General features: G+C 36.9%; 1 protein-coding gene across 1 annotated transcript; it reads right to left on the bottom strand.

Moving 5' to 3' along the window:
* Positions 1–9,275: 9,275 nt before the first annotated feature.
* On the bottom strand, positions 9,276–12,471 carry LOC147277789 (uncharacterized). Its single transcript, XM_086254388.1, has 9 exons — positions 12,289–12,471; positions 11,653–12,129; positions 11,174–11,537; positions 10,767–10,936; positions 10,516–10,618; positions 10,309–10,425; positions 10,055–10,225; positions 9,760–9,883; positions 9,276–9,674 (listed from the first exon to the last, which is right to left on the bottom strand). The coding sequence occupies exons 3-9, from the start codon at positions 11,441–11,443 to the stop codon at positions 9,538–9,540; spliced, it is 1,092 nt and encodes a 363-aa protein (XP_086110514.1). The 5' UTR covers positions 11,444–11,537; positions 11,653–12,129; positions 12,289–12,471; the 3' UTR covers positions 9,276–9,537.
* Positions 12,472–13,297: the final 826 nt, after the last annotated feature.

Raw genomic sequence — 13,297 nt, 5'->3', positions numbered from 1 at the left:
CGGGTTCCTATTTATTGTATGTACATCGAGGAAACTCATGTCCTTCCTCATTCATATAAATAATTAAATATAAAACAACTCCTAAAGAGAGTTGATTTGGATCTGCAATGGTTAATTCCAATAAAATAACATACATATAAAATATGTATATATTAATCTATGTTGATCACCACTTTGCTGGCTTCCTTTAGACTTAATATATATCCTTTAGTATATTTAATATATGTTGCCGACCAATGAAACAAAAACTATGCAACAATATATGTTGGGCAACAGTATATAATCTCATAGACTAATATTATAATGTAAAAGAAAAAGAAAACCTTTACTGTTTTTTTTTTCTTTTTGCGCGTGCTGGGAGAATCTCTCCTTTCTTCTTTCATTATGTTTCATCAAAATTAGAAAACTCACACAGGAGCTCATGGCTTCCTTGCAATCATCGACGACCTCATGGAATGGAACCTGCAAATAGTAAGAACAAAACAAGGGAAACCACACCAACACAAGACCATCAGCCAACAGCGGCCAGAGTCACCAGAAAAACAGAGTGAGCCACCGTGGGTTTCGATGCTTCGCTCCAATGGCTATAGTGGTCGATTGGGCTGGGTCGCAGCGGATGAGTCGCGGTGGGTCGTGGTTGCAGATCGCGACTCTGGGCGAGTGGAGGAGCAAAACGCTTCATGGCGGATTGCGGCTGTAGATTGCGACAGTGAATCGACGCTGCCGAGTGCTCGCCGGCGCTGTATCATTAACACCTTACTGAATGAAGATGCATATGTAGTAGTGTGCACTATCAAACGAAATCATGAATATGTGATAATAGATCTCAACATTTACCAATCGTTAGAAGTGATTCAATAGCCTTCTGACTTATGAAATCTACTGTTCATAATATTATATATATCACTGTACCTTGAATAGCAAATAGTTATCCAAATAAATTGGGCTTATCTCCTAACAGCACATATCCAAATAAGCATGACGAGGTAATTTATCTTATATTAATACCTAGTCCGTGGCAAATGATTTGGAACATGATGATATACAATACACTTGAATAATTCATATATACATATAAATATATTAACATCACCATTTATGAGCATATATAATAAGAGATGATCAATCAAAAAGAGATTGCTCTAAGCTGATAACAAAAGAATAGTATGTGATGGGATACGGCAGCTTCACAATTATACCATATTAGAATAATAGAGATCAACCAATACTCATGAAATAACATGAGGGAATCATGTGAGAGAAAAACCTTAGGCTTTTAAACTCAAGCAGCTGCTCTATCTAACTCATGTCGATAATCAAATATGAAATATAAAACTATAGCCATAAATAAATAATCGAAATAAGAGCATCGAATTTGAGCACATAAGCTCATGCTTCTTAATAATAAAAGCCTCTCAATTGTCATCGGCTTGTATAAAAATTATATCAGAGCTCTCGTGCTGATAACGTGTTATAAAATAAAGAGAAATGTAAAGAGAACATAAGAGAGAATTGGGGAGGAATCAAAGTATATTTCTCATTCACATAAGGCCTCTATTTATAGGCTCTTGGATGACCTGAGATAGACCCTTAAGGTCTCGTATTTTACAATGAATTGGACTCCTCATAATTATCTATACAATTGCTCTAAATAATACATGAGATAAATATTGAACATGATAATGGACAGCCACATAATTAATGATATTTACAATAATTTCTTACTTCTCAAGATTATTGATAACTTTTACTCATTAAACAAGTGTAATTTTTTTTTTTTATTTCTTCTATGAAATCATTATAACAAAAAATATTTATGCATGCTTTTTTTTTTTTTTCCTTTCATATCAGACTTTCTGTAGTTATTCTTTTTTATTTTTTCTTATTTAATTTGTCTATTGGTCAGATTTGAACTAAAACTATACAATACCCCCTGCCCCTAAGACAGAGTGTTCTTCATATTTTTTGCTTTCTCTTTCTTTTCTACTCGATTGTTCTTGCTTTTGCTTAATTTCCTGGTAAAAACTAAAAGACGACTGATTTTGATTGCTTTTGGTTCAATCATAGGATTCCTTCTTTAATTTCTCTCTTCTTTCCCACCAATTAAACATTCTCCTGTCTTTAATGGCCAAAAAGAAAAAAAAAAAAAACATTCTCCTTTCGGTTTTTTTTTTTTGGGAGAAAACAATTAGATGGGTGGATGGTTTGTTCCCTTTTTGCTTTATTAGACTATATATGGTAAACATGGCATGTGAATGAAGTAGAAGCGTTTGGAAATTTCATTTTATTCCTATAACGTCACTCAAGTGGCATTAGAAACCTCCAATGAATAAGCCAAAAGAAGCTTCTTAGTCATTTCATTCTTCTACCAACTCCAAAATTTACTTCTAATTAATTTACTCGACCTTCATATAATCAAGTTCATAATCTAGTATCTAGGTTGTTTATTTGAGTAGCTATACCAAGCTCAAATGGATACATATTCATGAATGAATTCATCACAGCATGTACGAACAATTAAAGACTAACTCCAATAATGAACAAATGTTATTAAAAACTTCCTCTCAGCCAAACTTTGTGAATCACGTATAAAATTAAAAAATTTCAAAGTGAATAAGAGCCTACCAGTAACACGCATTTTCTTTCTCTACTTTTTACTTTTTATTTTAGTCTAGTCTTTACTTTTTGTTTTGTTACTCTCATTTTGGTTACTTTTAGATCACCAAAGTGGTCAGATGTGATTCTAATTACAAAATTTCAAGGAAGGAAATTCCCAACTTTATTTTATAATAAATTTTGAGCAGCCGGAAAGATTCAAGAATTGAAGAGATAGACTCCATTTGTATCTCACTTGGGAGAGTCTTAATACTTTTGCAATCTCTAAAGTCACAAATTTTAAGCTTCTTAAGGTCTGCAATGGATGGGTGGACCTCAACTAATTTCGTACAACCTAGAAAGTCCAACCTCTCAAGATTCGGAATACCTGTGAAATTTGGTGTACTGATTAAGTTTTCAGAGGAACGAAGATCCATTTTTTTCAAGTTGCCCAAGTTCTGTATACATGAAAAAATAGTAGAATTATTACCTTCCAGAAACCTTTAAATTTTATTCAAAATAAAAAAGATAATGTGCGAAATGACATATATTCAATAATCTTACCATTCTTGCATTCTCCCAATTAAAGCTGAAAATTTTTGCTATGCCGCAGACTAAGTTCGGTAAGATTATTCTGTTCAAAACTCGGAGGGAGAAATTTGGAAGGATACCAACTCCATTCAAATTCGAGAAGCCTTAAGTTGGTCATCTTAGAGAAGGCTTCACAATTCCAGTCTGCCTTTTCTAATTCGGGCAAGCGTAAAGCTACGACTTGAATTTTTTTTGTTCCCTGATAATTAAGAATAAAAGAAAAGTTAATTCCATACATTCAGTCCAATATATATCGTGTTAAGAGAAATCATATTTTATTTTCACAGTAACTTCTTACCGTATTGTTTTTTAATACATGAAAGATGTTGTCTCGATGACACAAACGACTGCGTCGACCAGGCTCTTCTTTACACTCTCTGCGAACAATTTCCCATGCCATTTCTTGTATTAAGTCATGCATCTCCACATTGTCGCCTGAAATATAAAAGAGAGATTTCTCAGCCAAAACATCTATCCCACTATTCCTTGAATGTTTGAATTGCTTGCATGTTTTGCAGTTCGTGGTATAAATGGGTTTTGGGGTGTCTTCACCTCTGAAGCTCAAAAACACATCGTGCTTCTGTTGAGGAGGAACCAATTCAGCTGAACAAGGGAGATCAGATGCAGAGGCCATTGCAAACAGTCGAATGGAGAAGAATGTCTCAAGTGTCAAGAAGAGGCAGAAACTAACAAGACCAAGTAAAGCTAACAATGTGCAGAAAGTTAAACCAACTCTTCAAAGTGAAAGGGCAATACTTTTTCTCACCAATTACTGTACGAAATTGCAAGGAATGTCCCAACTCCTGTCTCATAGGATTCATAAGATTTTATTATTCATATCAGACTTTATGTAGTTATTCATTTTTATTTTTTATTATTTAATTTATTTATTTGGTAAGATTTGAACTAAATCTATCCCAACCCCATCCTAATAATAATATCCTATACAATACCTCCATCTTAATAATATCCTATACAGATTTGTTTATTTTTGCTTTCGGTTTCTTTGACTTGCACTCGATTGTTTTTGCTTAATTTCCTGTTTAAAACTAAAAGACGAAGCCTTTGGTTGTCTCATAGAATTCCTTCCTTAATTTCTCTCTTTTTCCCACCAATAAATTTCTAAGAACAACTTTGATGCAACTTATATTTCTATTACTGCTATGGTGGATGCAAAGGTGTAACAATGTTGATTGTGACCAGGTTGCAGCCATGCGCTGTATTGATGGGCACATGAGAAGAGAAACGAAGACAAAGAAAATCTTGGAGAGAAACAAGAGAAAGATCGAGAAATTTAGATGAAAACTATTTCATTAATTGAATAATGATTACATGAGGGTTTATATAGATTTACAACTAATTCTAACAGCTGGAATCACAGCTGGTGCTAGCTAACTAATCTAACTATCTGAACTAATAACAAACTGCCACATGGCTCAGTCAATTGCTTGCTGTATCAAGCCTTGATTAGCTGCCTTCCTGTGCACATTCTTATCGTGAACATCTTGAGCTTCAGTATGTGAACATAGTAGCTTATGATCCCTCCGCAAGGTAAAGGGGTTAAACAACACCTTTAGCTTGGATGTAAGATATTGAACGCCAGCAATGGGAACTGGTTTAGTGAAAATGTCAGCTGTTTGGTCTGTAGTAGAAACATGAGAAAGAGAAACTGCATGAGAAGTAACTAGCTCCCTAATAAAGTGATAATCCACCTCTATGTGTTTGGTCCTAGCATGAAAAACAAGATTTGAAGCGAGAGCCATAGCACTAAGATTATCACACAAAATAAGAGGAGCTGCAGCTAAGTAAAAATGCATGTCTCTCATTAATTGACAGAGCCATATGATGTCAACCGCTGTACTGGCCAAGGCTTGATATTCGGCCTCTGTAGAAGATCTAGCAACTGTTGGTTGCTTCTTGGAAGACCAGGATATCAAATTAGAGCCAAAATAAAGACAAAAGCCAGTGGTAGATCTGCGATCAATAGGACATCCTGCCCAATCTGCATCAGAATAAGCAGTAAGTAACTGAGAACCTTTGGTAAAATGAAGACCATAACCAATTGTTCCTTTGAGATATCTAAGCACTCTTTTGGCAGCAATTAAATGGGAGGTCCTGGGAGTATGCATGAACTGACAAAGCTGACCAACAGCAAAACTGATGTGTGGTCTTGTCCAAGTCAAATACTGAAGTCCACCAACAATAGATCTGAATGGTGTAGGATCAAGCAAAAAATCACCAGTGTCAGCGTCTAATCTGTCAGAGAAAGTGGGAGAAGCCACTGGTTTGGAACCAACCATATCATTCCTAACCAGCAAATCATAAGTGTATTTGTGTTGTGTAAGATAGAGACAATTAGCAGTGCGAGCAACTTCAAGACCCAAGAAATAATGAAGAGATCCTAAATCCTTCATAGCAAACTGATGCTGCAATTGATGAATAAGGTCATTGCAAAATTGGAGAGAATTACCAGTGATCAAGATATCATCAACATAAACAAGGACATAAGTGATGGTGTCCTGAGCTCGAATGAAGAGAGAGGTGTCTGCGTAACTGGTGACAAAACCAAGGAGAAGAAGGGCTTGCATAAGTTCGTCATACCAGGCCCTTGGTGCCTGCTTCAAACCATAAAGAGACTTTTGAAGATGGCAAACATGATGGGGTCTAGCAAGATCAACAAAGCCCTGAGGTTGAACCATAACAACCTGTTCCTTTAAGTGACCATGCAAGAAGGCATTGGTAACATCAAGTTGCTTAATAGGCCAATCAAATTGGACTGCAAGACACAAAAGAAACCTGATAGTAGCAGGCTTAGCAACAGGACTAAATGTCTCAGTATAATCAATGCCAGGAGTCTGATGAAAACCCTTGGCCACTAAACGAGCTTTATACCTTTCCAGGGTGCCATCAGCCTTAAGCTTCACCTTATAAACCCACTTACAACCAACAAGGTGCATAGATGAGTGATATGGGACTAAAGACCAAGTGCCAGTGGCCTAGAGAGCATTAAATTCAGTTTGCATAGCTGATCTCCAGAGAGGATCTTTGACAGCTTGAGTAAAGGAAATAGGAGTAGAAGGAATAGCAGTAACCTTAGATTCAATAGCAGGATTTAAGGGATGAAGAGTGGCATGAAGAATTTTGGGTTTCACAATACCTGACTTGGACCTTGTTTGCATATATGGGATGGCGAATGACAGGTGGAGACGGAGGATTAGCCATAGGTGGGGAAGGTTGAGGAGAAGATGAGGAGAAGGTGGATCAGATGCAGGTGAGAGAGGAACATGGGAGAGAGGGGTATGTGCAGGTGAGGTATGGGTGGGAGGTGGGACTTTTGGAGGGTGAAATGGATGAGGAATGGGAACAATAACATCTGGAACAGAAATGGGAGAAGATGGAGGAGAAGAAACAAGAGAGGAATGTTTGAAGGGAAAATAAGATTCATGAAAAATGACATGTCGCGAGATATAAATGCGACCAGTGAGAGGATCGAGACATTTATACCCTTGTGAGATAGACTATATCCAAGAAAAACACAAGGTTTGCTCTTTGGGTCAAGTTTGTTGGAAGAGTAGGGTTTAAGCCATGGAAAACATGCACAACCAAGTGTTCTAAGAAATGTGTAATCAGGAGAATGATGAAATAAGAGCTCATATGGAGAAAGTTGATTGAGAGAAGGAGAAGGCAATCGATTTATAACATAGACTGCAGAAATAAAAATATCAACCCAAAATTTGAAAGGAATAGCAGCCTGTGCAAGAATTGTTCTACTGAGTTCAACAATATGCCTATGTTTCCTTTCAACCACTCTATTTTGCTCTGGAGTGTGAGGACAACAAAATTGTTGTGAAATGCCATGGTGAGCTAAAAATTGCTGAAGAGCAGTGGAAGTAAATTCCCCACCAGCATCTGTTCTGATCATTTGAATTTTGCAGTCAAGCAAGTTTTCTACCTTAGCCTTGAAGATTTGAAAAACAAAAAAAAAAAAAAAAAAAAAGTCTGATTTTCGAGTAAGTGGAAAAATCCAACAAAAACGAGACCAATCATCAACAAAACTAGCATAGTATTTATATCCATTGGAAGAAATAACAGGAGATGGACCCCATAGGTCAATATGGACAAGCTGCAAAGCAGTAGTGGATTTACAAACAGATTTAGAAAATGGAAGCTTATGACTCTTACCTAATGGACAAGACACACAAGACTCAAGTTTATGAACATTATCAGAAACTGGTAAATGACATGTAGAAATGACTCGATGAAGAACTTGAATAGAAGGGTGACCAAGTATGGAATGCCAAGTAGAGGCAGATGCTTTATTGATAGTAAATGTTGTAGGAAGAGCTTTGACAGAAGAAGAAGAAGGCTAGAGAGGATACAAGCCATCTCTAGCTGGTCCTTGAAAAAGTATTTTCCCCGAAGTCTTGTCCTTGACACAGAAAGAATTGGAATCAAAAATCATAAGACAGTTATTGTCTTTGACAAATTGATTGATGGACAACAAATTGTAGGCTATATTAGGAACATGCAAAACTTTAGATAATTGAAAATTAGCATGGGAAGTATGTAAAGTAGTAGAACCAATGTTAGAGATGGGCAAACCTTGACCATCTCCAATGACTATCTTGTCTGGACCATCATACTCAGAATGCACATTGAGAGTAGAGCAGTCAGAAGTGACATGACTAGAAGCACCTGTGTCTGCCAACTAGTAAGCAGGCTGGGAAGAGGAACCTTGTCCGTGAGTGGTAGCCATAGCAGTGAGCTTCTCAGTAGGAATCCGGCCTTGAAATGCCTTTTTCATTCGATTGTAATAGTCAATGGCAGCATGACCAACCTTGCCACATATTTGGCACTTGGTTTGGCTGAGAGGAAGAGAAGAAGAGCCGGCATTGAATCGGCCATTAGGCTTGGGGCTAAAAGATGGTGAAAATTGTTGAGAAGGCCTGAACTGAGAGACAACAGGAGGAGATGGAGAGTAAGGCTTGAAAGTGTTGTTGTTGTTGAATCGATTACCCCCATTGTACGGCATCTTACCCTTGCCTCTGCCCTGATACTTCCCTTTAGAGTTACTGGAAGACCCACCAAAGAAATGTGGAGCAGCAAAGGCATGAACTGGAGTCTCAAGAAGACCCTTAGCGTGTTTCTTTCGCTCAATAGCAATCTCCTCACTCAATAAAAGACCATAAACTTCATCTGGTGTAGCAGGGGTTGCTCTAACCCTCAGGGAAGTGCCAAAACCATCATACTTCTCATTAAGACCATTAAGAATATGAACAATCATAGTGGTGTCATCCACTGGAGCACCAGTAGCAGCAAGACTATCAGAAATCTCCTTAATTTTTGTAAGTAATCATGCATAGACCTAGAGCCTTGACTAACCCCTTGAAGACGAGTTTGCAATTGAATCACATGAGATTGAGACAAAGTTGAAAAACGTTTCTCAAGATTAAGCCAAAGATCCCTTGCAAACTTAGCACCAACAACATAAGGAAGAACACTTTCAGAAAGAGAAGATTGAATCCAGATCTTTAGGGTTTTGTCTTTGTGATTCCAATCAAGAAACTCAGGGTTAGGGCTAGGAGGATCAGTAGGAAGCATACCAGCAATTAAACGTGGAGGAAATGGCACTGTGCGATCAACGATGTCAAGCATATCATAGTGTTCAAGCACAGGAATGAAGAGCTCCTTCCAAAGCATGTAGTTGTCCTTGGTCAATTTGACCGGGATCATATTACCAATGCTCTACACATTCTGGAAGTTGAAACCAAAGGTAGAAGACGAAGAATTGAGAGCAGGCAGAGACAGACCACTCTCAGCTTGAACACGAAGGAGATTAGTGAGACCAGAGAGAAGATTAGCAAGTAGTTGAGCAGAATCGTCGTTCGCCATTCTTGAAAAGAAAATTGAGAAATTTCCAAAGAAAGTAGCCAAACAAGAAGCGAAAGAGGATCACAGAGCAGTGAAGCACAGAGCTCTGATACCAAGAAGAGAAACGAAGACAGAGAAAATCTTGGAGAGAAACAAGAGAAAGATCGAGAAATTTAGATGAAAACTATTTCATTAATTGAATAATGATTACATGAGGGTTTATATAGATTTACAACTAATTCTAACAGCTGGAATCACAGCTGGTGCTAGCTAACTAATCTAACTATCTGAACTAATAACAAACTGCCACATGGCTCAGTCAATTGCTTGCTGTATCAAGCCTTGATTAGCTACCTTCCTGTGCACATTCTTATCGTGAACATCTTGAGCTTCAGTATGTGAACATAGTAGCTTATGAGTTAGGCCTCTATGAACCTGCTTGATGGGCAACTAGATGAAGTGGGTTGCTTGGAGCTTTTGTTATGGCATCTTGAAATCTTCTGAACACATAGAGAAGATGTGAGAGATTTCTCCTTTTCTTGGGTTGCCTTCAATAATTGACAGTGTTTGTTCATCCATGTCTATCAGAGCTGTGCATAGTGTGTAAAGCGTTGGGCCTGGAAACACAACAAACAGTGTTACCAGGAAACATAGCAGACAGTTTTGTAGAGGGGAAAAGGTTTAGTTTATTTTCTAAATCACCTATCATGTAGATGGGGTATTTTGGGTCATCTGTATCTCCTAGAAGTGACAGGAAGTCTTTTTTTGATCTTTTGGGTAGCACAGCTGCTTTTCTTTGCCTTGTTTCTGAGTTCTCATCTTGTACCTTCACAGAAAACCCATGATTTTAACTTTGTAGAAATTGAAGAAACTTATTTGTCTTATTGGAACTATCAGTTTGAAACTTTGTCTACTGCATTGCACCACCAATCCATGTAAATGAGATGAGATTCACACCATAGCTTCATGCAGTGTTCTTAAGACTAAATAACTTTACCTGATTAACCTGGAGATGGAGATACATGTTTGCATGGAAGAATGGTATCGCTCCAACCTCATAAACCGAAACCCGGTTTCTTGATGCAGTTTCTACATTCAAAATTCTACGTGTCCTTGTCTCGATCAGATTGTAACTATGTCCCACAGAAACTTCGGATGATTCAATTCTCTGAAGATGCAATTCATGCAATTAAAGCCATCAATAATCAACCAAACTCGGATATTTAAAAAACTCAGATTACAGGATCTTACACATAATGCATCATCAATGCTCGCTGCTTCAAGGAGGTCTCGTGAAATAAAGTTCAGCCCAATGCCTCCAGCAACAATCTCATTTTCAGATGGGGGTACTGCATTCAGCGTAAAAGCCTGCAGGTTATGTATTGGAAAACTCTTATAACAAAATTTGGTTTAACTGATGTTTGGAATCATCAAGCACTGCATTGAAGAAAAAAATACCAGTCCATGACTGTTGAGCCCAAATGCACAGCTAGGGAGCTCTCCTGCATACGTATAAGCAATGAATGACAGCCCAATTGGTAGAGTTCCCTTTATCAAATAGCTGCAAAACAGTCATCAAAACGTGACTTGCTACAATTGATTTAAAAAATCTCATTAGTTTTTACTAATGTAATTAATTCCCTTTGTTCTTTTGGATGTATAGCTCTTCTAAGTTTATAAGAAATGAAAATGCAAGAGAGCATACGTACGTGTGACCAACCAGAGCAACATTTGCATCCTCATTGTGTGCCACAATTGCCATGGAATCACTAACAACAAGAACATCAGAGCAGTCATCCGAGGTATCATCTATATTGGGATGTATCACTGTCTTTGGAAGAAAAGCAAGAATCTCCTTCCTGAAGTTGATTAGTATTATCTGCACATAATTAAACAACTAGAATGTGACAAATGGAATGACATATTTATTACCCTTTATTGTCAGGCAACCACCAATCCCAAAAACTTAATTAAGCTATTAGAGAACGGGGTTAAAAATGTAAATCAAGCTAATAAGTGGACTCTCATCCTGCAAGTAATAATTGAACCTCAAAAACTTAAGCTATCATCATTCATCACAAAAGTTAATAATGTAGATGAAGCTAACAATCGTTACATCAAGAACTGGGACGCCACTTCCTTCTGCAGTCCCTATCAGCTCATCCCAATATCTTGGGAACTTCCTCTGGTTATTATCAGTGAGGGATTGGATAAGTGGCTGTGACTGTGGGGTTTGAGCAAATGGGAGGAGTTGGTGTTGAAGAATGAGGTCTGTGGCCAACCTGCTCCTTATCTTGTTTGAGAACCTCTGGCCTATCAGGAAGCCCATTCTGTATGCATCTTCACAGGGCCCAACTTCAAATATCTCCAACACTTTTGCTTCCATACTAGACCTCCCTACTTCAGCTTGACCCTATCTTCACAGGGCCTATGTGATGAATTCATGAAAGATTGCTGATGTAATTAAAGACTGAGGAGTCCTGCAGATTGACAAGCAGTAATTCTCATTGCATAATGGCCTTGAAAACATAATAAATTTTAACTCATTGAGAAAAATCACAAAGGGGTTTATAAATAAGCAAACTAATAACTTACAATTGTGTGTGTTTTCAATTTAAAATTAGTAGCTTATAATTGAGAATTTTAAGCTACTGTGACAAGACACAGAAAACTATTCTCTGGATATACAACCTACAGGGCACGACCTCTTTTGTTGGCTCTTCCTCTCTTCTTGCTTATTGCTCTTTGTGTGTTTACTATGGCGCACCAAAAGATAGCAATAGAGCATCCCACCAAACAAATCATGAAAAGGGCACAAAAGCAAACGCAATGAGTCTGAATTAAAGCTCATCAGAACAAGAAACAACTAATTAAGGACTAAGAAGATAAACTGAAGAGAGGCCTAAGAACATATACTAAAGCAAACTCATTATCACAAAGAATTTAGCAAATGACAATAAAATATGGGAAAAAACACGAAGAGAGGCCTAAGAACATAAACTGAAGCAAACCCAGATTGTCGAATTCAAGCCCCCGTGAAACCCAAAACAACCAAATAAATTGAACCTGAGACTATACAAAAAACCCAAATAAACCAAATAAATTGAACCTGAAATTAAATAAATTATCAAAAACCCACTAATTCATTGTCTCAAGAAACCTAAATCAGAAAATTAAAACCAAAATCAATAAACAAAATAAAACCCAATATCTGGGTGAAAATCTATTTACCTTGATATTGGAATTGGAAGAGATTGCAACCATAGAGAAGGAAGTAACCAAACGATTTTGATTTTCTTAGTAACCAAACATCGATGTTTGAGGCTGGAGAGAGCGATTGGGTTGATGCCGGAGAGGGTAGGTCGAGGGGAGAGAGAACGGGTCGAGGCAGAGGTTACGTGAGAAAAAAACGGAAAAAACGATGTTTAGTCGTTTTTATAAAATGCCCGGTTTTTTTAATTTTTTTTTTAATATTCATTTTTCAAAATTACTACCAAATGCATTTTCTAAACAGTAATGCTACACTTACCGCATTTTTATACCACAATTTCATACCATCTTACATAGCATTCATACATTAGATACTAAAAATTAAAAAATAAAACCTAAAAAAGAAAAAGGAAATACCCTTTCAGTAAAATAATGACACATCATGTGAGATACAAATGTGAGAAAAAAAATGTGAGACAACTAGCATTATTGTTTTCCAAACTTAAAAATGATTTTAGAATTTTAAAAACAAAAAACTGGTTTTAAATAGAGTACCAAACGGAGCTTAAGAATTCTCCTTTTTTTTTTTTTTGAACAAACAAAAGATGAGTGGATTGGTTTGTTTCTTTTGATTTATTAGACTATATATGGTAATCATGGCATCTGAATGGAACAGGAGCTTTTGGAAATTTCATTTTATTTCTATGATGTCACTCAAGTGGCATTAAAAACCTCTTATGAATAAGCCAAAAGAAGCTTCTTAGTCATTCCATTCTACCAACTCCAAAATTTACTTATAATTAAGGCATAATTCAATTTAGACACATAACTATATATGTTATTTTAACGGGATCCATGAACTTTTAAATATTTCAAATATACACCCGATATATTATCTAAATTAAAAAATGAATTTCTGTCCATTGATTCGTTGAGATATCAGTTAAATGACAGTTTGACTTTTGCTGACCGGAATTACTTGGTGATGTGGCGTTATCTCAGCAAACATTTCCCGCCAAATGAGCGACAC

The sequence above is a fragment of the Dryas octopetala genome, chromosome 8 (genome assembly GCF_963921425.1).
Source record: "Dryas octopetala chromosome 8, drDryOcto1.1, whole genome shotgun sequence".
NCBI lineage: Eukaryota > Viridiplantae > Streptophyta > Magnoliopsida > Rosales > Rosaceae > Dryas > Dryas octopetala.
Note: the sequence above shows the minus strand (reverse complement) of the source record. Positions and strands in the feature narration are given on the sequence as shown.

What these genes read in the sequence shown, in the direction of transcription:
- LOC147277789 (XM_086254388.1), bottom strand. Translation starts at nt 11,443, where the DNA reads ATGGAAGCAAAAGTGTTGGAGATATTTGAAGTTGGGCCCTGTGAAGAT. An exon ending in GTGGCGTCCCAGTTCTTGAT is followed by an intron (nt 10,937 to 11,173) that starts GTAACGATTGTT and finishes AATTATGTGCAG; the next exon opens with ATAATACTAATCAACTTCAG. An exon ending in GGCTCAACAGTCATGGACTG is followed by an intron (nt 10,426 to 10,515) that starts GTATTTTTTTCT and finishes CATAACCTGCAG; the next exon opens with GCTTTTACGCTGAATGCAGT.